General features: G+C 40.5%; 1 protein-coding gene across 5 annotated transcripts in view; it reads left to right on the top strand.

Annotated features, from left to right (window-relative positions):
• Positions 1 to 22,872, top strand: part of KIAA1549L (KIAA1549 like) — a 135,831-nt gene that overhangs the window by 65,403 nt on the left and 47,556 nt on the right. For all 5 annotated transcript variants that reach the window (XM_032691928.1, XM_032691927.1, XM_032691929.1 and 2 more), the window contains 8 exons: positions 273 to 492; positions 1,560 to 1,693; positions 4,165 to 4,327; positions 7,439 to 7,498; positions 9,058 to 9,209; positions 10,589 to 10,760; positions 14,032 to 14,195; positions 20,075 to 20,265. In XM_032691928.1, coding sequence (XP_032547819.1) covers positions 273 to 492; positions 1,560 to 1,693; positions 4,165 to 4,327; positions 7,439 to 7,498; positions 9,058 to 9,209; positions 10,589 to 10,760; positions 14,032 to 14,195; positions 20,075 to 20,265 — 1,256 coding nt within the window. The remainder of the gene's footprint in view (positions 1 to 272; positions 493 to 1,559; positions 1,694 to 4,164; positions 4,328 to 7,438; positions 7,499 to 9,057; positions 9,210 to 10,588; positions 10,761 to 14,031; positions 14,196 to 20,074; positions 20,266 to 22,872) is intronic.

The raw sequence follows: 22,872 nt of genomic DNA on the forward strand, positions 1-22,872 counted from the left end.
CAGTATCTGCACATGAATGAAGCCCCAGCCTAAACTGGAGGTGTGACAGCTCTGGTAGCAATACTGCACTGCTTCAATTCAGAGCACATGCTGCGAGGGCTGGGCCTAAAGCTCTCTGAGCAGCTCTGCTAACACTGTGTCTGATACAACACTAACTGATCCCATGGGGTTTATAGGGGATTACGGGATAAAAACCCTGCAAGGGACCCATATTAAGCATGAGAAGTCCCATCAAATAGTGATAGAAATGTGCTTCCCTGCGTGTGTTTTAGGTTGAAATCCTGGAGCAATCGAGTAACCTAACAGTTGGTTACTACGTTACACGGGGGAGGCTGGTTTTCATCCCAGCTGCTGTCATCGAAAGGCTCCTTGCCTACGGCATCGGCAATGCCACGGCAGACATCAAGCAGCACGTGCCACATCTCCAGGCCGTGGTGGCCCTGGCCTTGCCGTGGAAGCCCCTTCCCGCCTACCACTTCCAGCTGAAAACAGGTGAGCCGTGTCCTGCCTGCCCGGGGATTGTCTGTGTGTTTGTGGTTCGGTGCCCAGGGACGATTCCTGCCTCAGCCCCCTGCTCTCCGGTGCAGTGGTGTGGCAGCAGGACAAGCTCTGCTTTGCTCTCGGGTTCTGATGTTCCTGGCACAAGCAGGACAGCCAGTGTGGGCGTCCCAGTGGTTCCTGGCACAAGCAGGACAGCCAGTGTGGGCGTCCCAGTCCTTCCTGGCGCTCTGCTGTCACAGCCATCGGCGCTGTTGTGAGGTGAAGTGGCTTTGCATTAGGGATGAGTCACACTGATATGCTTGACTAACACTTGGCATTTGGTTAAATGGACTTCAATCCATGGATTGTGCAGTAACCTGTGTGTTCCTTCTGGGGACAATCAGATGAGAAACATGACTGTAGGATATATATACACACATACACATACTGTTCTGGCTGGACTCATCTGACCTAGGTCCCAGCTGTCTGACCCAGGGTCACTGTTTAACCCTCTGTGCTGTACCAAGCATCACTGCAGAGTAATTACAGTGCAGTATAAGCTATGAGAGGGCAGAGAGTGCTGTAAAATGATGTATCAAATTCTAAAAAGATTTCTTATGTCTGTGCTCACATGTTTATATACACATAATGCAATTAACCAGTTAGGTATGTTTTTCTTAGAATCAAACAGAATGAGAATCAATATTGTGATTGATTATGTTTTGCAAGAGCAAATGACCTGCAAGATTTAAGACTATAACTTGTCTTTTAGAATGATTTCACTACTGCCTGGCTCTGAGTAAATATATGCACAATGAACTGGTCTTACCATCTTATATATTACTGCAGAAACAATCTCCACTTGTTTATGGAGAGCATCAGCTCTAATAATGCAATTTAACTCCTACATTTTGTCTTAATTAAGGCTCGTTTAGTGCATTGCCTGAATGCCATCAACTGATCTTATGTGGCATTAACTTCACCTGCTTAATTTGTTAATTGATCATTTTGCTCTTGGCATTGGAGGATTTATGCAACTGAGAATACTTTGGCCACATGCTAATATGTTCCTTTTCCAGAGCTGCAGTTTGTGGGTCAAACAGACAATATTCAGTCATGCAAATTCATTCAGACCATGGAACAGCGACTACAGAGAGCATTTCAGGATGCTGAAAGAAAAGTCCTGAACACCAGCAACAACTTAACAGTCCAGGTACTATGTTGTGGTGCTTTGCCAGTGCCTGTGGCCAAACTCTCTGGGTTATTCTTTGTTGTTCTTTGTGGTTTGTATTTCAACACAGTGCCTTGGCTTGCCACTGTGGAGGAAGTTCATGCTTTCATCTGAAATAAGATAGTTTTATGTATTGCAGGAAAACTTATAAATGGATGATTTATAGAAGACAGGTATTTTTTATGAGTTTGAGTTTTACTGTTTACAGTTAAGTCATACAAATGAAATTCAAATATAACCAAATATATAAAGGTATTCTTCAAAATTTATGTTTTTATTGAATATGTTATTCTGACATGTTAGTTGCTTTCGCTGTGGCTATTCAGGTATAAAGATGGTGACAGGCATAACTGTTTGTAAGATCTGAGCTAATGGAATATAATTTGTTCTCTTTTTTTGGTATGCATTCGGTTCCATACTCACAGACAGACACAAATTCAACACTAAGGGCCTGATTTTTGCAAGCATTTATATGTATAGAGGGCAAACACCCTTATACTCTGTGCCATACTTCAGGAAAAAAGAAATTATCCTCTGGGTGATACTATATGTATTTGACTCATGATAAAACTCTGTGTATGGACTTGTGCTCCTCAGAATGGTTCGTATGTAATTTTCCAGAAGGAGAAAATTGGCTATCGGGGCTCTCTTCAGTTACTTTGGTGCAGAGAAGGCACAAAAGTGCATGGAAAGAGATGACCTACCACAGTAGGTAAAGGGATTATCGGGCTTTTCAATAGCTGGACCTGTGGCACTGAGGGGAACTTTGTGATGACTAATTTGCTTGAAGTGGAAAAGGCAGATCTCACAAAGCACCTAAGCAATTTTGTAAAGAGCCCTAGTAGAAGGTGGTAGTTGGATTCTTTTGTGGGTATTTCCAGTTTAAGAAGAGATAGGATGGAGGCCTTGGAGGCAAGATATAAGCTGGGAAGTAAAAGGCTCAAGGGTGTGATCTTCATGATAAATTTTTCTGAAATCGTTTTTCAGTATCATGCAACAGACTAAGTGCAGCAGAAAATTGTATGAGGGTTTTAGATTAATTGCAAACTGAGGAACAGCTCTGAAGCAGACAGAGCCAATTCAGAAAAGTCATTGCTGCACTTACAAGAGCAGAGGGAAGGGTGTAAGGTGGGTAAAAGGCATGAAGCAACTTCCATGCAAGGAGGAATGAAACCGGCCATGGTTCTCCAACCATGAGTGCTGTAATGAATCAGGAGTGATCACTTGGAGCTTCCCATAACAGAGCTACTCACATTTGAGAATCCTTAGGAAGAGTCCATTCACACAGTGGGTGATAAAGATGTTACTGGAGAAAAAGCCTGGAAATTACAAAAAGCAGTTGGCCAAAAATATACAATAAAAAGTCATCAACTCTTTTTAAACACAAGCATATGATTTATGGCTCAGACCAGAGCTGTGGGCTAACCTTACACTGCTGAAAGCAGTCTTCTGTTGTTCTGTGCTCACTCACCAACCATTTGCTCCTGGCCATTGGCTATCCAATTGTCTAAGTGGACACTGGCTACGCAGACCTTTGGTCTGACCTCAGACTCTTCATCTGATGTTTTTATTATACTGTGCTTTCTGTTTTTACTTGGTGATCCAGATGATAAAAATGGGGTATTTAAATAACATTCATGAATACTGTTGATCCTACCTATGTGTAGCCAAAAAAAAAAAAAAAAAAATCCCTCTTGTCCTAGGATGTAAGTTTTCTGAGAAAACATATTTTGATGGTGGTTTTTTTTTGTTCCTGCCCTGCCTTTTCCTCTGCTTCCTCCATGAAACTGGTGTCTGAAGAGGTGATCCAGTAGTCACTAAATAGAATTGGTCCTTAAATGCTGTCTTCAGGTTTGGGCTCAGGAAGAGATGGGCATAGAGCTAACCTGGGAAGAGAGCAGGTAGTGATATGATGCTAGGAACAGAAGAGACATGATATCCCTTTATTTTGTATGGAAAAGGTGTGGATCTAGATAACTGTACTAGGAAGGCAGCAAAGACAGCAAGACATACAGGTCAATTCCTCTGTGTCAAGCACTGGACAATTTTTCTGATAAGAACCCTCTCCTTCATCTTACATTTCTTGATAAAAACAGGGAAAAGTAGTTTCAGTCCTGACTGCATCCTTTCTGCCTGCTGCTATCCTCCAGGAACTCTGCATGTGCTAAAGTAGGGATCAAAGTATCACACCAGTAAAGTTTTACGCAATCATGTTGAATGAGAGGTATCTAATCCGCTGTTCAAGTTAACGTTTCCCCAGTTTGTTTGGAGTGGCTGGGTTGTTGTCTTTGTTTGGTTGGTTTTGTTTGTATGTTTTGTTTGGGCTTTTGTGTATTTGTTTTTCAGGGTTTTGTTTGTTTGGGGGATTTATTTGGTTTTGGTGGGTTGTTTTTTGTGGTGGTGTCTTTTTGTTGCTGAAACACAGCAACACGTGTTTTCTGCCTCTGTTTCAGATTTTGAACACCTCCAATGTCTCCCAAGCTGTCACTCTGTTTTACGTAGTGAACAATCGAAGCACAACTCTAAATGGCACTATTTCCAGCAACCTTCTTAATCAGCTGTCAGCTGAGCTGGTGGGTTTCTACCTCACCTACCCACCTCTCACCATTGCTGAATGTAAGTATGTGCTTCCCAGCACGCAGCTCTTTAACATTAGCCAGCACCAGGCTAAGGTTTGGCAAGCACCCTAAGCTTTGTTGTCAAGCTCACAGATTGCAGGTGGTTTTTCTGACTATTTTAAAAATATTTTTTTATTAAAAAAAAAAAAAACAAAACGGAGGGAGGGACCCAGGTGGTTATTTTTTTTCTAGGTTCAGTGTTTGCTTTGGCTGCTAGCAGCAATGTCAAATAACCAAGAAAAACACATATAAACTGGCATTGGTAAAAAAAATCCAACTCTCTGACAGGTTCCAAACAAAATAAAATGGTGGGTTTATGTAAAGCAAAGCACAGAAGGTCCCAGATTCCTCATTTCAGGAAAACTTAGCACAGCACATGAACTTTAGCTCCAGCATTGCCCTTTACTTCAGTAGAAGCCTCAGCCCCTGTGCTTGCTCCAGTGGCTGGGCTAAGATCAGGTTGTGAGTGTATGTTTGGGCAGTGGGTGAGCTCTAGCCAAGCTTCTTTGTTTGAGAAGTTGTTGGTGTATTTGCTGAATTTCATCCTCTGTTTAAAAGGGGTCAGAGCTCTTTAGCATCAATAGCTTGCTTGCATTCCAGTTGTTACAAAGGCTCTGAGGTACAGAGAGCTGGAGACAATTGTGTGATACATATGCTCTCTGACTCTGCTAATTTCTCTGAAATGATTAAAGGCACAAGACTTTTGGTTATGGGGATTTACGTTTAATCTGCTTCTTAATGTGATGTGTGAAATTAAGCTTACTGCAGAGACAGGTTATCTCCAAGCTCACTGGAGATCAGTGTTCACTGGAAGTGAGAAGAGACAGGGACATGCTGGGAACATCAGTGCATGGTAATGCACTGGTAAAGGAAGGGCAGGCTTCAGCTGATCTCACTGTGTGTAAATCTTCATGAGGTGCTTGTTAGATTTGAAATACTGTGTTCAAACACCAGTAAAGATCTGGTATCTTTCAAACTCACTGCTGAGGCTATGCAATGGTTTGTAATTTTGCATTTCGCAAGCACTGAAAGAATCGGGCACGTAAAGGTAGAGTCAAATGTGTCTTTGTGGTTGGAACTCTGAACTGAGTGGATTTGTAGCTTTAGGTAAAATTACCAAAATGCTTGTTTGTTCTCTGATTCTAAGAAAAAGCAGAAGCAGACTGTTGGAAAGGGAGCGCTGGAGAAAACACAAGTTATCTTTTTCTGTTGGTCCATTTTGTTTGCAAACAGCCCAATAGCAGAGGAGTTCTCTTGTGCAATTTTTCGTGAGTGACTTGCACAATGAGCTGTCTGTGGGATAAGTGGTCGCTCTCTGCTGTGAGGCAGTCAGGAATCACAGCTAACTGTGGTGATTGTGCAGACCTTTAGAAAAGGAGGTGTGTATGCTATTCTTGAGGCATTATCTATTAGATTATGGTATTTGCAAACAAATAGGTGAAACTGCCCAATGATGAGCTCTTGAGCTGCGTTGGTGCACTTTTGTATCAGAGTTTCCATCACAAGGTAAGAGACACATCTCAAGGTAGGCTTGTGTTTTCACAGAGTCTTTCCACAGGCAAGGGGAGATGGAGGGAGGCTGTTGACAGAGGAAGGGATGTTGCCCATTCCTCATCAGACAGGATCCTTCCCTTTCACGACTGGCAGGTGAACCTGTCTGTCGAGTGCCCTTCGTGCAGGACTTGTCTTCATGGGGCATCCGGGAGCACAGGGAGAAAACTGGAGGAAGTTTTGATGATGGCTGTGCTCAGTTCAAGTGTTCAGGCTCCAAAATAGGCCTGTTGCATAGGAAGAGGATCATGGTGCTTCTCACAAAGGCAATGCAGGCATATGCCCAGTAGTCAGGAGCTGTGAAAGCCATTTGTCACACTGCAAGACTTTGGTGATACTGCAGTTCTCTGTTGATCCCCACACATAATGAAGAGACCTGATAAAGTCTTTAGCTGGTGCTTCTTTAACAACTAATGGCTTATATTTCATTTTGGAGTTCTTGGTTTTATTCCCAGTGCAGCAGCTGTACTGCAAAGTCAGAACTTAATGCGAGCGTAGTGTTTATGGCACCAGACTGATAGTATGTCTAGAAAATGTTTCCTCTGAAGAGTGTTTGATGCTTATTCATGTGGCAGTGTTGTTGTTTCAGTTTATCAAACAAATACTGTGGTTGTTCTCAGAGCATGTTATTTCCCAGTAGGCTCCAGTGGCTCCTCCAGAGCCTTTGCAATCTGTCATGGAAATGCACAGCTCAGGGCACGCTGTGAAATCCCTCCTCAAAAGCAGTTCCTGTGCGTAATCAGATCCTTTACAATGTTTACTATTTCACGCCACTTTGGTGTTTAAAAATCCAGGTAATGCAATAGCAGCACATCAGTGTGCAAAGCATGGATATTTTCTGAATTAAGTTCCTAGTATTAATGCTTTCCACGTTGCATAAATCTATTGAGAAAAATGCTGAGCTGTATAATGAATTAGCAGCATATTGAGCTTTACAACCTAATGCACTTTGGAGATGGAGAAGCAAAAAAAGGGCACCAAAATGGCAAATATCAGTTTCTCACAGATGTAAACACATATGGTAGTAATACCTTAAATGGTGCAGAGTGAGAGAGCACCACACTCCAAGGTGTGTTTGCAGTTTTGTTAGTCTCGTCTGTAATTCATGTGGAGTCTGATCCTGGTTTATTTTAGTACTATTTTAGGTTAAAACTGTGCTCTGGGTTACATAAGGATTAATCAGAGAAGCAACGTGGAATCCTATCCTGTTTTCTGCAGGGGAGAAAGCAGCAGAAATGTATAGAACATGGACACACACCTGTTATCTATAATTTTTCGTACTGGGCAATCTTGGACTTTGCCCCAGACAGTGTATCAGCCAGTATTTGAGCAACAGGAGATATATGTTCTACTTTGTATGGCAGCACTTCTTCTGTTTACACTTGATGTTCTTTTTCAGAGAGAAGAGAAATTGTAACACTGAAAATGATGCCTCTAGATCTCCTCTTGGGCCACAGTTCAATTTATTTATCACTGTCTGGTTAACCAGTTTCAGGGCATGTCATGTATAGGATGTTGGCATATTATGACATAATTTCAACGCTTTTATTTTTTAAAGCTTTGGAGTATCCAAACCTTGATGTCTCGGAGTCAACTAGAGACTACTGGGTGATAACAGGTACTTTTTAATCTCCTTCCCTCCCCCATGCACTCCAGGTGATAATTTTTGGTGGTTGTTTATATAAACGCATCAGTGCAATATTTTTAGACAAAAATAAGTGGCTGCCCACTGAAGCTGCCTGTTGCACTCAACTGGGCAAATGTATTTACAGTCACTCTGGGGCATAACTGATTCATCATCTTGAACAGCGTCATCTCCTGCATCCAACACCCGCCTCAGAATTTATAGCACTTTGGTTTAAGCACTTCTGAGAGCACTGTTATCTTCTCAGAGTTTTGAAACACAAATAGACTGTTTGCTAGTTTTTTTTCTTTCCCTGGCTCTTGGATTTAAATCCGAATTCACAAGTCAAAAGAGACTTGTAGACATAGCCCAGGAAGAAGAGTGAGCTATTAAACCAAGGAAGTTTGTTATGATTTGCTGACTGTCTGGGTCTGGAGATTTTTGCCTTTTCACCCAGAACATTAGGCACGTAACTTTGTGTTGATGGAAAAGAAGGTGCAGAGAATGCTCAGAGGCTTCAAAATACTTTCTTGATGAAGTCATTTCACTGGTACCACATTCTCATTCACAATCATTTTGACTTCAGAAATGATAAATGGGCAAGAAAGAGACCCTTTCCCCCAGACATCTTCGAGTGAGTAGATAGCAAAGCCTTTTTAATTGGTGTGTCTGCACCTGGAATTGTTTAATTCTCAGGAGAGCAAGCGAAAAGGAGTCTGACATGAAACGGATTTGGTGCCTGTTATATCTATTCATAAATTTGATACAAAATGTCTATGCAGAGATTATGAGCCTCTGAGAGAGTGCTACTGCTCTTCCCCATATGGACCCTGAGAATCTCATCCTTCATTTCTTGCCTCTGTGCACCTACTGCAATGGAGTAGTGTTGATATTACAGTGGAAACTTTGTTTTCAAAAAAAATCATGGTGGTCCCAGTAGATTTTTTTTTTTTTAAATAATATTGAAAAGATCATACATATGTATGAATTGAATCATCATGCCATATCACTTTTTTGAACTTTATGTAAATCCAGTGTCTTCTAAATTTTACATTCATTTATGCTTCAGAAATGTTTATTCAGTTTTTCGTGCTCTCAAACCAGGGTATTTTGTTTCAAACCCGAGTTGTACAAAATCCTAACTTCTGATTTCAAATCTGCAGGAGGGGAAACTGGGTTAGTTAACAGGAGCATCTGGCGATAAGCATTAAACCAGCAGCTTGCAAATAGGTTTTAACTTACTTTTTACATTGAAGATCATAGATTAGGTGCTTCCCAGAGCCATTTTGGTAAACTGAAGGCCTAAAAATGTTTTTTTGAGGATTTTATTCTCTGAAACCTGAGTGACATTACCTGAGAAGAACAGTGCAGGGGCTGAAACAGAAGGGTGTTACGTGCACATTGGGAATTACTGAGGGGGTGCAGCAGTGCCCAGGTATTTTTATTCTAAACTGGTCAGTACCTTCCAAACCGTCTCCCAGAACACGTGTTTCTTTTGCCTGTCCGCCTAAGATACGTGCTGATACGTGGTTTTTCTCCCTTCATTCCCACAGTTATTCAAGGGGTTGATATGGCCTTACTGGGGCTGAACAACCAGAGCTTTGCCCGACTGATGGAGCAGCGCTTGGCCCCGCTGTTCATGATGTCCCACCAGCAAGGGAGGCGATTCAAACGTGCCACCACCGTGGGCAGCTACACTGTGCAGGTGGTCAATGCCACGCCGGTTGCACCTGGATATGTGTTAAAAAAAAAAAAACAAACACCAGGGCTTTGCTTTCACGTGTCCAGCTCCAATTTGTGTAAAAGATGTGCCTAACTGGGTTGAGATTTGCTGTATTTTTTTTTTTTTCTCCAGAACATCAAAGCGGCAAGGGCGAAATGCGTGGCATTAATAATCGTGTCTTTTTCTGCAGTCAGCCTGTCATCTTCTAGAAATCATCATTAGTTAATCAGTGTTAATAAATATTTTCTCTCTGGTTGCTATGAGGATTGGTACAAAGTACATGTTTTAGCGTAAAGTCTCGTATTCAGCATAATGAAGAGTTCCAAGCTTTTATTCATCAAAAAAAGTTTCCTAGGTAACTCAGAGCTAGAACTTCTTTTTTGTTGAAAAAAAAATAAATGTAAGAGGCAGCCTTTCTGCAGGGTTAGTCATCAAACCATGTGGCCACAGATCACATGAAGTAGAGATTTTAGACCTGAATAATTTATTAATCATCTTTCTCTTATTTACAGCATTTCACATTCAGTATTTTGAAATGGTCATATTTTGTTTTCTTACCAATTAAGCCAATTATTGTTATTATGGACGACTGAAACATATGTTCTTCAGTCTTCAAAAATTAGATAACCAGGTGTTACTTTTTCAAAAAGTTACATTATATTTTCCAATAATTGATTGCTGTGAGATATAAACCCAAGCTACTACTTTTGTCATTTGCCCACAGTTCTTTGTGTTTTCCCATTGAAAGAATTTGAAGAAGGAACATGTTTTGCTTGCCAAAAGTGTGAATCTTTGTAAAATTTTAACCCATACTCTCATGGAGAAGAATCATAAAAGTCCTTTTCTTCTCATTGTTAGAAATGTTTGACACTTTTTCTACTCCCAGGAAAGGTAGAGGTACAATGTGAAACTTCTGACAGTGTTCTGCAGAATAAAATGGGAAAAAACATGGTTCTCTTTATTATCAGCCTGGGATAAAGAATAATGAGGATAGAAGTGAAATGTGAGAATATTTTTCAACTGCAATATGTCCTAACAGTAGGTTAGGACAGATTATTAAGAATTCCTTCTTTACAGAGGACTGTAATGTCCAAACATTTGACCCTTTCCCCCTTTTTACTGCATGCTTTTCTTAGAGTAGGGTTTTACTTTAGGATTATATTAAACTTTTTTTTAATAGCCTGGGCTATGAAGGGGAGAAGCTCTGATCCTGTGAGAACATTTTCATGGAGCTTATGCTTGTAGGAGGTCTTGGAGGAGTTCCCTGTGGGCACTGCCTTCAAATAGCTCCTGGCAAACACAATTTATTTCTCCTTCTCTCCGCATTTATTTATTTATTTATTTATTTATTTCCCTTAAAGATGGTAAAAATTCAACGTATTCCAGGACCCAAGGAGCCGGCTGAGCTGACATATTATACTTTATACAATGGGAAGCCTTTGCTGGGCACTGCAGCTGCCAAAATTTTGAGCACCGTTGACTCCCAGCGCATGGCCTTGACCCTGGGCTATGTCATCCAAGTCCAAGCTGATCGTAAGAGTTCTTTTAAAAATTCTGTAGTTTAATCCTTTTTTTTATTCTGTTGTTTTTCTTTCTTCCTTCCTTCCTTTCTTTGTGAAAACACCAGTGTTGATGTGGGAAGCCTGCACTTATCACACAGAGTAACATCCATGGAACAGTAAAGTTAGAATTAATTCTGATGCTAACAAAACCAGGAAACCACGGGCTAATGATGGCTGGAGCGAAGTTGCTATTCAAATAACTTGCCCCAAAGTCAAATGTGGGGTCTATTAAGAAGTCCTTTGTTTTTGACTTGCTCAAAGTAACGTAGGTGCTGTCTCAAAGGGATTATTATTTTTTTAAAATAATAACTTTCGCTGAGAATTTTGTCAAGTGCCCCACGTGGTTGTTAAAGGTGTTGTTTAGACACAAATCAGAAAAGTGAAGTTGAAAAGAACTACTTGTGTGTATGGACAGTTTTCAGATTCAAGATATGATCAATATCATTGAGAATAATGTGACTAAAAAGGAATCCATTCTTGAAAAGTGAAGGTCTTTCAAGACCTTCATCAGTTACTGAGTTATTGTGGACACAGATTTCTCTAAAATTTTTTTTTTTGATATTCCTGTGTAGTTGACCCACAGTCATAAACCTGTGGTGGAGCTTGGAGCCTTTTTTTTTTTTGTGCATTGAAGAGCTTAATGTACAAATTGATGCCTTTAGCTAACTGAGTCTCTCTACTTTGCCAAGGTTTTTATCTAGATGAAATTAAAATGATATAGTGGACTTCTTTATTGGATCTCCTTACTGACAAAACAGCATATAAAATGGGTCTCCCTGGTGCAATTATATCTGCTTGAAAGAGCAATGATACTGAAATAATTACATGCAATGGTGACAGGAAAAGAAGGGACCACTCTAATAAGCAATTTATGTATCATCCATAAACATAGGATTGAGTTAGAAGACAGAAATGCGATATAATTTCCAGAGAATGCACTATGTACTGTATCTGATCCTTGATCCAATCATGGTCTGTTACTGACTTTAATTCGACTGAATAGGTTGATATCCATCCCTGCTTCCTTAAATTCCAGCATTTAAATTCTAAATAATTCTGTTTTCCGTGAGAATATTTCTTTAATGCGTTTTTTACTAAAGAAGGTATAGATAATACATAGCAGTTTCCTAGCTCTTTGTGCAGTGTTGTGATTTATATGGGTATTTAGGCAATTATGACATCTGCTGCTCATCATCCAACTTTGTATTTCCATGGTCTGATAAGCAGCCTTATTCATCTGTAGATTATCATACCAGTGAATATGCATAGAATACTGTAAGAGAATATACAGAAATTGAAATTATGACCTGGAGTAACTGAGATTCTGAAATGTAGGAGGTAATTCTATCTTTATACCTTATTATGGGGAAAAAAATCAATTGCTTTCATTTTGGACATGGTTATTTGCAGTCTGTCTTTGTATTGCCAAAGACAATACTTTGTGTGGATTTCATTTTTGTTCATTATAATTTCTTTATAGCAGAATGAAAAGTTCTGTTCCAAAATGCAGTAAGGAAACACATCTACCCTTGGGAGCTCATAGTCAGGTTAGACAAGACAGACAAATAATATCAAAAAATATGGATGTTCCCGTTTTATAAGCAAGAGACTGAGTTATTAGAGAATTAAAGGCTTGTTTCAAATTCCTCTGAAGTCTTATTGAGTCAAATGAACCATGGGTTGACTTAAGGTCACATTGGAAGCTGGTAACTGAATTAAAGATGTAAACTAGGACTCCTAAATGTCTGTCCCATTAGCCATAAGGTCATCATTCCCTCTGCATTCCCTACAAAGAATAAATATAGTTTTCCAACAATTGTTTGCTGCTCCCACAGCAGCAGTCTATAATTAAAGTTACTGTTATTTGTTAAAATTCAGATTCAGTTTCCTTCCCCACAGCCCTTTCATCCCCAAACTAAATGTCAGAGTCAGCAATTAAGAATTATGCAAGTCTGTTGAAAAGTGAACCTCGAAAGGCTTCAACCTGTTTTTTTGGACAGTCTTTTTGCTCAAGTCCTGTACCTAATGGTGCTGTTACTACATCACCCAACAAAATACATTGGCTTTGCAAAAAGCTGCAGATCTACAAAGAAAACAGACTCAGGCTTCAGCCAGACTTTCAGCTCTTGGAACTGCTGCTGAACAAGCTGGTATGCATTTGAAGTCTGATTCTGAAAGATGCTGAGTGCCTCTGACAGCTCATAAGCTCAATGACATTTGAAAGCACCAGTCCCCTAGGAAATGGGAATGGCTGCTTTGTGCTGGTATTCTCACAATTGCCTGCCCACACCAGCAACCAGTGCCATAGGAAAATAAACAGAGATATCATGGTGAAGTCCACTAAATGTTTCACTACAGCAGAATTCAGCATTATAAGGAGATTATCTGATGTTTTTCCTGAAAGAAATGAAATGAAATGAGAGGACTGGGAATGTGTCACAGGAGGATCTCTTATGCATGAAGAAGTTGAAGGTTCATACTGAGAGAGATTATTCTGATAAAATGGAATTTAAAATGTTTTTGCATCACTGCATTTCTGAAACGTACCCTTTTCCTGGTGCCATTATTAATATATCTGCAAGTAGCTCTTTCCAACCTCATTATTTCTACTCCTTCAGAAATGATGGATTCATTTTGACCTTAACTATGATAAATTATTTCTAGAGCACAAGAGAAGCATTCTCTTATTGCCCTATCGATATTGATAATAACTATATTAGAGTGTTTAGCTTTCACTGTTTTTGAAAAAGCTCTGCCACTTCACTCTTGCTGAGCCAATAAATCTTTGACACCAGGTATGAACTCCATGTGTGTTCTTTTAACACACGTGCTACCTTGCTGTAAACTGGATTTCTGTTTAAAAAATAGTTAAGGATATATTACTTGCACCTTTTTTTTTTGTTTGTTTATTCTGTAAATGAACCACTGGAGTAATTTCTAATACGGCATCTAACTTGATTTGGAGTGGATGGCTGCTTTTGCATATAACCAGGTATTTGCATATAAATAAGAGAAGAGAGCCCAGGGATTTGTGTATTGAAGAGTGTTGCTGATTGTTTTGTGTTGTTTGTTGTTTTTTTTTTTTTTTTTTTTTTTTTTTAATTAAGGTATTCCTTTGTATAGAAAGGTAGGTTACTTACAGTCCTTTTGTACTAATTTTTATATGGAGACGGTTGAAGACTGGAAGCAGTCGGATTGTTGCGCAGTGAAGCTTACCAGTGTTGGTTTGCAATTTTCTGCAGCCGTGGTGAAGAACCCCCCAAACAACCTGTGGATCATTGCAGCGGTGCTGGCCCCCATTGCTGTGGTTACAGTCATCATCATCATCATCACAGCAGTGCTGTGCAGGAAGAACAAGAACGACTTCAAGCCGGACACCATGATGAACCTGCCTCAGAGAGCGAAGGTGAGTGACCGAGCGCGAGATCCAAAGGCGTCCGTTCGCCTTCTGAGGTTGTAACGGTTTCTCTGATAGATGTAGCTGAAGAATGTTTGGGATTGAAATGGTTGTTACTCACAGGTTGGGTCTTTGCACTTCTCCTCTGTCCTTGACACCACTGGATTCTCAGGACTCATCGGCTTCCATCGCGGCTCGTCCCTTGCGCACGGGTAGCGGTGACAGAAGAGCCGTGTCAAGCACTGAGCCATTAGGGCTGAGGAGGCTTCACCCAGGGCAGTTGCTTCCTTCTCAAAGCTGAGGACATGGGATATTATGCCTGGGGCTTATCAGCGTCACATCTCCTGTAGGATCTCAAAACCTGCTCCTACCTGCTGCAGGTGGCAGTGGCCGAAGCCCTGGGCTTTGGCAGCAGTTTGGACCTGGTCCCAACCAGAAGTTCTCCCCCCAGATGCTAATCCAGAATAGACATTCTTTGGATTTTTTTTTTCTTCCCACTGTTATTTTTCTCTTAGAAGTTTCGAACTTTCCAATTTATTTGTGGATATTGCTTGTTGGGTTCAAACAATTATGTTTTTCTTAAAGTTACTAACCCATATCAATTACAAGATGGGTTTTCTCCCCAAAGCAAATGCATTTCCAGTTTGATTCTCTAACAGAAAATGGCACAGAATACTGATTTGTCTCCACAGTGAAAAAGTCTGCCTTCTCAGTGGTGCTATTCAGTGGCTCTTGAACAGGGCCAACCAAAGGTAGGAGTTTCTAGCCCACGGAGCCTGTGTGTAAGGCATACTGTTCCTTTGCCCTTTTGGCTGACTTTGTTCTTCTCCACTGGCATGGGACTGAGATGATGAATTTTTTCTTTGGTTTCTTAATGCTACAGACAGCAGGATTATTGAGATTTCAGCTCTGTTGCTTCTGCTGAAAAATGTAGATTGGAGGGAGAGTTGAAGTAAGTCGTGATGCGTGTGACAGCTCTCTTCTCCTTATCTTGGGTTCGTTGCAGATGGGTGCAGCTGGTGCCAGTTGGAAACAAGACATTTGTATCAAAAATGATGCAAAAAAAAAGACATTTCCATTTCGGTTCCAGTGTGCTCATCTATTTATCCACTGCTATCCATCTAGTGTTTAGGCTAGATCTGCAGAAGTGAAACACAAACAAAAATTAATACCATTGCAGTGATATGTAACGTCCCACTGAAGCCTCTATAATGCAAATTATGCTTCATTAGGGGCTGTTGCAAATACTGTGCACCAGTTGATTCTTTTTATATATAGTCTTAATCCCAGGTAGAGGTAAAAATAAGATTAAGTTTGTATATTGCTTTGAACTACCCATCTTTATGGGATGCTTTACAGCTGAAGAAGGTTTCTATTTAAAAAAGAAACCCCACTGCTGGTAGAAAAAAAACAGCACAGAAAAAAACCTTGAAAGTATTTTAATATTTTAATCCACAGTTGGCATTCCAAAAAGAAAGCGAAAATGGGATTTTTGCTTTTCCTGAGAAATCAGACTTAATCAGACTGTAAGATACATGGTCAGGTTAAAACCTGCTCAGTCAGGTTACACTTGCATCAGCAGTCAATGTCATCAGATGGGAGCTCGATCTGCAGAACAAAACTACTGATGCTGAGCTCCCAGCACCCACACTACACTCATTTCAGGAGGTTTTCCTGCAGATTTGCTCAAATTTACAGCTGGAGTGCAGGAGTTCCACTTCTGGAGTACATTTCCCCTTCATGGTTTATTTTGAGACTCCATAAAACTTAATTTAATTCATTATATGAGAAGTGATGGGTTTCCAAATGAAAGCTAAATTGCTTCCTGTTTAGCTTCACAATGATGGCTCCATCAAAAAGGTTCAGCCAGGTCTGGTTTAGAGTATATGCTGGTATATGGACTGTGGAAGATAAATTCTGCAGCGGGACTGGGAATGGACTGGTTTGGTCATTCCTGATTTCAGCATCTTTACTTTCAAGTAAGGCTAAGAAACGTGTTTTAGGGAGATAATGAAATAAGGTCATTTTAAAAAGAACAATTTTAGTTTAATTTTTAATCCCAGCCTAAGGGATAGTGGTAGTTGCTTGAACTGTAATTGCCACGTTTCATGCAGTATGGCAATACAAATAGCTGATGAGCACATATCCATATCACATTTAAAATGACTATGTTGTATTTCATGGCTCAGGAAAGTGCCTGAGACTGCTGATTAATGCTGACTCTGCTCTAAGTAGAGTCACAGTGGAGTGATTTTTAGTTTAAGCAGCAGCTTTAGTATTTTGTTTCTGTGTGTCCGAGATTGGTTGTCGAATCACTGGAGCAATTTTTCGATACCTTTTGAATATCCAGCAAAAGCAAAGGAGGATATTATGGGATACCTGCAGCCTCGGATCTCAGGTGTTTTTGTTTTCAGTGATGCTGTTTCATGTGCTCGGACTCCGGGAGTCCTGTTCCAAGGGGACTGGCAGAGCAGAGCTGCCTGCTCATCTCTGCAGTCCTGCTGCTGCTGGGAGCAGCGGGAGGCTGCGGGTCCTCCAGAGCAGAGCAGAGCTGCCTCCCACGTCCCTCCAGACGCTCCCACATCCCTCCAGACGCTCCGTCCCCCGCAGCGGGACAGGGTGCTCGAACGCAGCAAGGAGGGGTAATGGAACATTTAGCATGAAATATCCTTGTGCAGCTGGGGGAGGTGATGGAGCATTAACAGCAGGGCTGCTGTGGTTGTGCCTGGTAATTAAGAATTACTTTGTTGTTGTTGTTGTAGCAGACTGAAGGGTAAATAAATGAAGTTTACAAAGTGATCTCTCTTAGATAGCGTGGTTTATGGTCTCTGTCTTGGGAATTGTGTTGCTGTTCTGCCTCAGCAGTCAGGGACATCTGGACTAAGTTGCAGGGGAAAGGGACTGGTATAATTTTTTTCAATTTTCTCTCTGGTTGTAAAATTAAAAAAAGTATAAATTCAAATGGATGGAATTCTGATGGGATTTTATTTTAGTGTTATTTCAATGCTGTTTTTATTTTAAGCAACTGTTTTTACCTTGAGGTTTTGGATGGATGTTAACTTTTGCATCTCTTGCTTTTTAATTCACAGCATGCTTTTTTTAAAGGCTGTAGTCTGATTTGTCATCTCTCCTTTTTTTTCCAGACCATGAAAAAGTAAGTTTGCAGGTAAACAGAAATCAGATCTGTAGTCTGAGACCTGCAAACAAAAGCAAATACTGCAACCATGGGGAAACAATGACTGTCAGTTTGATAAAGGACATGGAGGAAAAAAAAAAAAAATCAGTGAAACTGTGTACCTGGGTATACCTATAGAGGGGAGGAGCTGATCATCCTTTTTTTTTTTTTCTTTGTTTCATTTCTTTCTTTTTTTTTTTTTTTTTAATGTATTTTTCATGATAATTACAAGGAAAAAACCTCCCAGAAACAACTCTCTACATTCGCTCTGCCCTTTGCCAGGCAGTGTAATCTAATAGTCTCATCATTCATTTATTATTTCAAAACCAATATTAAAATCCCAGTCCCTCGGTCTTTCTCAGTATTTTGGTCCTGTTGGACATTTATTCTTGCAGTGCTTCAGCAGTGCCTGATCGTGATTTAGTCTTGCCAGTTCCCTTCAGGGGTGGTAAAGCCATCTGCTCCTGTGGGCTTTCACGGAGCAGGGTTCCAAGATCAAATTTTATTTAATGCAATATGTCCGCTGATGAGGATGGCTTTCTCAGCTCTTCCTTTATTGCATTTTGTTGCTAGACATGGTGGTAAGTAGAACTCAGATTAAAATAATCCTTCATTTTCTTCCTTTGGCAGATCCAAGCTGGGACACTGCAGAATTCTTTAGTAATTCTCATGTTGTGCTGCTTCTGGTTTGGTTTGGGATTTTTTTCTTTGTTTTGTTTTGGTTTTATATAAGATATGAAGTGTAAGCTGAAACTTATTTTAGTCTTTCAAAGGCATGGAGGGTGAACTAACTGATTTAATTGCCTCTTTTTTTACCTCTTTTGCAGAATATCTCGGAGAGTCTTAACTCTGGCACTCAATATTGATAATGACATTTAAAAACATTATGTTGGTTAACAATATTACTATCTAGCATATTGTGCAGTTCTTCCTAGCTGTCCTTCACAAAGCTTCTGTTTCCCCTTTCTTCATTCCCTTCCCTTTCTTCATTTCCTCCCTTTGCAGCTGCTTTTGTGGTACCCTGCCTTCAGGGGAGGGCAGGGAGAAGGCTCCCTCAGTGATGATACTGTCAGGACTTACCATGGAGGGGTGATGGTGAATTGGCATTTCTCTGATATGTTGAGAGTTCTGTAGTGGTAACATGTGGAGTTGTCTGCTCTCCCAAATCAGCATTAGCCCACTTAGTGACTCCTTAATGCACAGAAGCTCCTTTTACCAGAGGAGTGCTGAAATAAGGGAGCACATTAGAAATCATTAGCATCATTAGAAATCATTAACATCATTAGAAATCATTAGCATCATTAGAAATCATTAGCCTCAGTCTGAACAGGAGATTAAGAATGCCATGCAGATCCCCGTAAACAAAAAGCAGGTTTTACTATGTTTTAAAAAGTAGAAGGCAGCCCCATTATTTTCAGACTGAACTCACCTATGAAATGTATCTCTGTTTATAGCAACAGATTTAGTAAGGGACACAACAAGAAAAAACGTTCTTTTCAGAGCTCATCCTTTTTTTCCTGTGCCATCAGCTAATTTTTTTCTCCTGCTGATTTTCTTCTGGAAGTAAAATATTCAATAATGACATGACAGGAACTCGGAGAGACTAATCAGTCATGAACTAATTCCAGTGTGTTTCCTAAAGTATGTTTGAGGTTTAAAATCACAGCTACTCAACTTTGAAGTGTTTTGTAGTGCTTTTTTAGCATTTTGTCAGTAGTCTTTGTACTTCAGCAAGAGCATCCTTCCAGTTTGGGGTATATTAATTCAATTTAGTGTAGCAAGAACACTTTCGTGTTTTGTGTTTTTTCCAGAAGTGGTCAGGAATTTCTTGGGGTGATTTATTTTTCATATTCTTTTTTTGCCCCTAAGAAAATGGAGGTTGTTTTTGTGGGTTTTGTTGTTTTTATTGTATTTTTCCCCTCTCTTTTTCTTCCAATTGAAAATGAAGTTTGGAAAGTCAAGTTTTGCCTACATGCTTTAATTTTTCCATCGAGAGAATCCACCTTTGAGTGGCTGCCTTGCCCGGGAGGTGTGTTAATTATATTTTTTTCCTTGCAGAGGCAGCAGGGAAAGCCTGAATGGGCTTTGGGAAGAGGAGGCTGGGCACACACCCTCAGCTGCCTCACTGCAAGGCTCTGGTGAAATGCCACTTCCCAAGAGAAACAAGTGAAGTCAATCACATCCTTCCCAGCAGGCAACTGGCAAGCCAGGGGAAATATAATTTCACTGATCTGAAAAAGATTCTTTTCTGGAAAATGTTGCCCATGAAACTTTGATGTGTGCCTTTTCTGCTTTGTCTTGACTGGGAATAAATTACTCCCACTTTCTTCGGGAACACAAGGGTTTTGTCAGAGACAGTTTTCTATATGGTCTTATTTCTTTTCCTCCTAATTTTTTTCTTCCATATCCTCATTCTTCCAATATCTGTCAAAGGAATTTCTGGGGGTGTTATGGCAGGGTTAAGAAAGGTTAGCCAAGATCAATTTTATACTAATCATGTTTAAAATATATGCAATGGAGATTTCATGAGAAATTGGTTTCTTGTTGGGCATTCACATGGTGATCTACATATTTTTTCCTGTCACTTATGCAATTAAAGAAGATAAGGGGTAGTGAGAGATTTTATATTGAAATTGAAAATTTATATTAATGTAACATGCTGGAAGTTTCTTTTATTTCTCTTTTTCTTTTATTTCTCCTATTCTTTTTGCAGCCAGTACAAGGCTTTGACTATGCCAAGCAACACTTGGGTCAGCAGGGAGCAGAAGATGAAGTTTTGCCTGTAACTCAGGAGACTGTCATACTTCCACTTCCAGTCAGAGATGCTCCTGCCTCCCAGGAGAGAGAAATTACCCAGGATGGGAGCACCATCAAAACTGCCAAATCCAATGAAACAAGGAAAAGGTACTGACTGGCATCTTTCCACGGAGGGGTGGAATAGGGTACATGCTGCTGGTTGCTGTAAGGTTTGGCACCCTGGCTGAGTGTGTGGCAGATGGTTCCTCCATGATGTATCCTTCATATAACACTGGTCTGCCCTGGATATGTCAAATTGCTGCAAAATATGAGGTAAACCAAGGTGAAACTTTCACAGGTTGTACATTCATAGAGGAAGTGAAGGGGAAGTGGCTTTCATGTTCATGAGATGAGCCCAAATGAGACATGGGACCTGTAGCATGAACACTGATCATTCCTCAGTGAACCAAAAGGCAGGACTTTGGCCACTGTAAATTTCTGTAGCTGCACTGGTGGACTCTGTCACTCCAGAATTAGCCCCAGTGCAGAAGGGAAAACCCTAAACATCCACTAAATTATGAAAGACCTCTACATCCAAACCAGCTACAGCAGTACAAAACTTCTGAGAGTGTAAGAATAGACTAGATAATGTCAGTGTTTAGGGTAAAGTGTCCCAGCTTTGCAGTCTCTTCATACAAAGTCTCTAAGGTTGTAGGATCACAGATTTAAGGTCTCCAGGAAGATATCTGGCTCCTCTTCTTCTCTGCTGCAGGGTCAAACACCCCCCAACTCAAGTTTATCTACCTTATTTTAAAGTCTTTCACTGGTGGGATGATCACAGCCTCCCCCAACAATCTGTTCTCTTCTGCCTTTCCTGTTAGGAAATTTTACCTCATGTTTACCCTCAATCACCAACAGAATAGCTGAATAGAAGGTCATTATTTCTTGTCTCAGTCACCACAGGCGAGGAAAGAAGATTATCCCTTTATCCTGGCTGTTTTGCATTCTTTGTGTCCATTTTTCCTTGACATTAAGTTAGAGTGGAACTGAAGAACGATACTGAAGTGAAGAGAGGAAAATAAAACTGTTAGGTAAACAGCTTGAATAGAGATAACAGTTGTGTAATTCACTGGCATTACACAGTCCTTGTCTCTTGAAGGGACTTGAGAGCATAAAAGAAGAGTATCTGGCTAGTGCAGAGAAATTCTATAGAAAACCAAATCTTCACAGCTGAGTCACCTCATCTTGTACAATGACATTTGTCCCTTTGGAGTAATGGAAAAGCTTGGAAAACTCGGCACAGTGTTGCTGTGCACTGTGACAGGAGCACACTGGAGCCATCTGCAGCTGTGGGAGGTGTCAGCCAGCCCGGTGTGGGGCTGGAGGAGCCAACACTGCTGCTCTTTACGGTGGGTAGACATCCCCACTGGTTATAACTGAGGTTTTCCCTGCAGAGAAATGGAGACAGAAGGATCCTGAGCTAGTTCCTGGTTTGGCACACTTCTTTGGCTGTACAGTAAGTCACCTGGAGCGTGGAAAGAGCTGTCTGCAGGGAGTACCAGTAGAGGAGAGTGAGCCAGCTGTGTTTGGATGTGAACTGTTATTCTGCCGTTTAATGTCAGTGATGTGTTGTTCACACTGTAAATCACTCAGATTTTGAGGGTTGGGTTTTATAGTTCATGTGAACTGAACAGCACTTGTCCCTTTCAAAGTCTTCCATCCCTGGTGAAATGACAAATGGAAGAGGACCATGACATCAGCAGCAGTTGCTGGTGCTGAACCACCAGAGGTTAAGTCTTTGCAGGAATTGCTCTTTAAAATGTTTTGAAACCTCTCTAAAGCCATGTGTAAATACACACAAAAAATATAAACCAGCCCTATTAATTAATCCTCTAACAAAAGTGATTAAGCACTTCACTCAGTCCTTTGAATGAGCTCCAAAATCTCCCTCTACTTAATCTGCACCATTTTAAACAAACGTTGATAAGCAAACTTGATCCTGGAATTCACAGGAAAGTTACTCTCATTATAAAATATGTTGAACCTTGGTGCCCTTCTAAGCAAATAACTAAGAATTAGTTTTCCTCCTTCAGGGTGATTACTTGAGTAAGTGAGAACATACAGAATTTTAGTATTTTTCGTTCCCAGGAGCTGTGTCTGGGGTTGGAATTTAATGGTTTCTGAAGATGAAGAAATATTTCTTGACCTTTATGTATTTGCTCTTTCATCCAGGCTACTTTGCAGCCTGGATGAGTCAATTTAAATCAGACTGCCATGAAGTGGCTGGTAACTGATCAGAATATCTCCTCTGATATCACCATTGAAAGAAACCTCTCAGTTATGACAGCCACTTAAAAAGGATGAATATTTAGATTAGTGGCAGCAGAAATCATTGTGCAAGATATTCATGCTCTTCTGATTCTTTTCCGTGTTCCCAAATGGAGCAGATTTTCTTCAGGTGTTGGTCTGTCCTTAGATCAATTTTTTTACTGGGCTGGGATTATTCATTAGGCAGTGACAGGTTTATAGGGGAGAAATCCTTGCTTCACAAGAATATTTATTCTCAACAGAATTTCACTAGAAGATCCTCAGGCTGGAGTGAGCTGGGCTGCATGCTGAGTTCTCATAGAGCCCTGTAGCTGGAAAGAGCCTGTCTCAAATTGTATATATTTCTGCCTAGGCTGTCTTCAAAAGAGAGTCCCCAAGAATTGCTTTTCTGATATTTGTCCCTTACTGTTCTGACCTCAGTAAATGCTTTCTACTTACACCAGGCAG

This window comes from Chiroxiphia lanceolata, chromosome 6, assembly GCF_009829145.1.
Source record: "Chiroxiphia lanceolata isolate bChiLan1 chromosome 6, bChiLan1.pri, whole genome shotgun sequence".
Taxonomy (NCBI): Eukaryota; Metazoa; Chordata; class Aves; order Passeriformes; family Pipridae; genus Chiroxiphia; species Chiroxiphia lanceolata.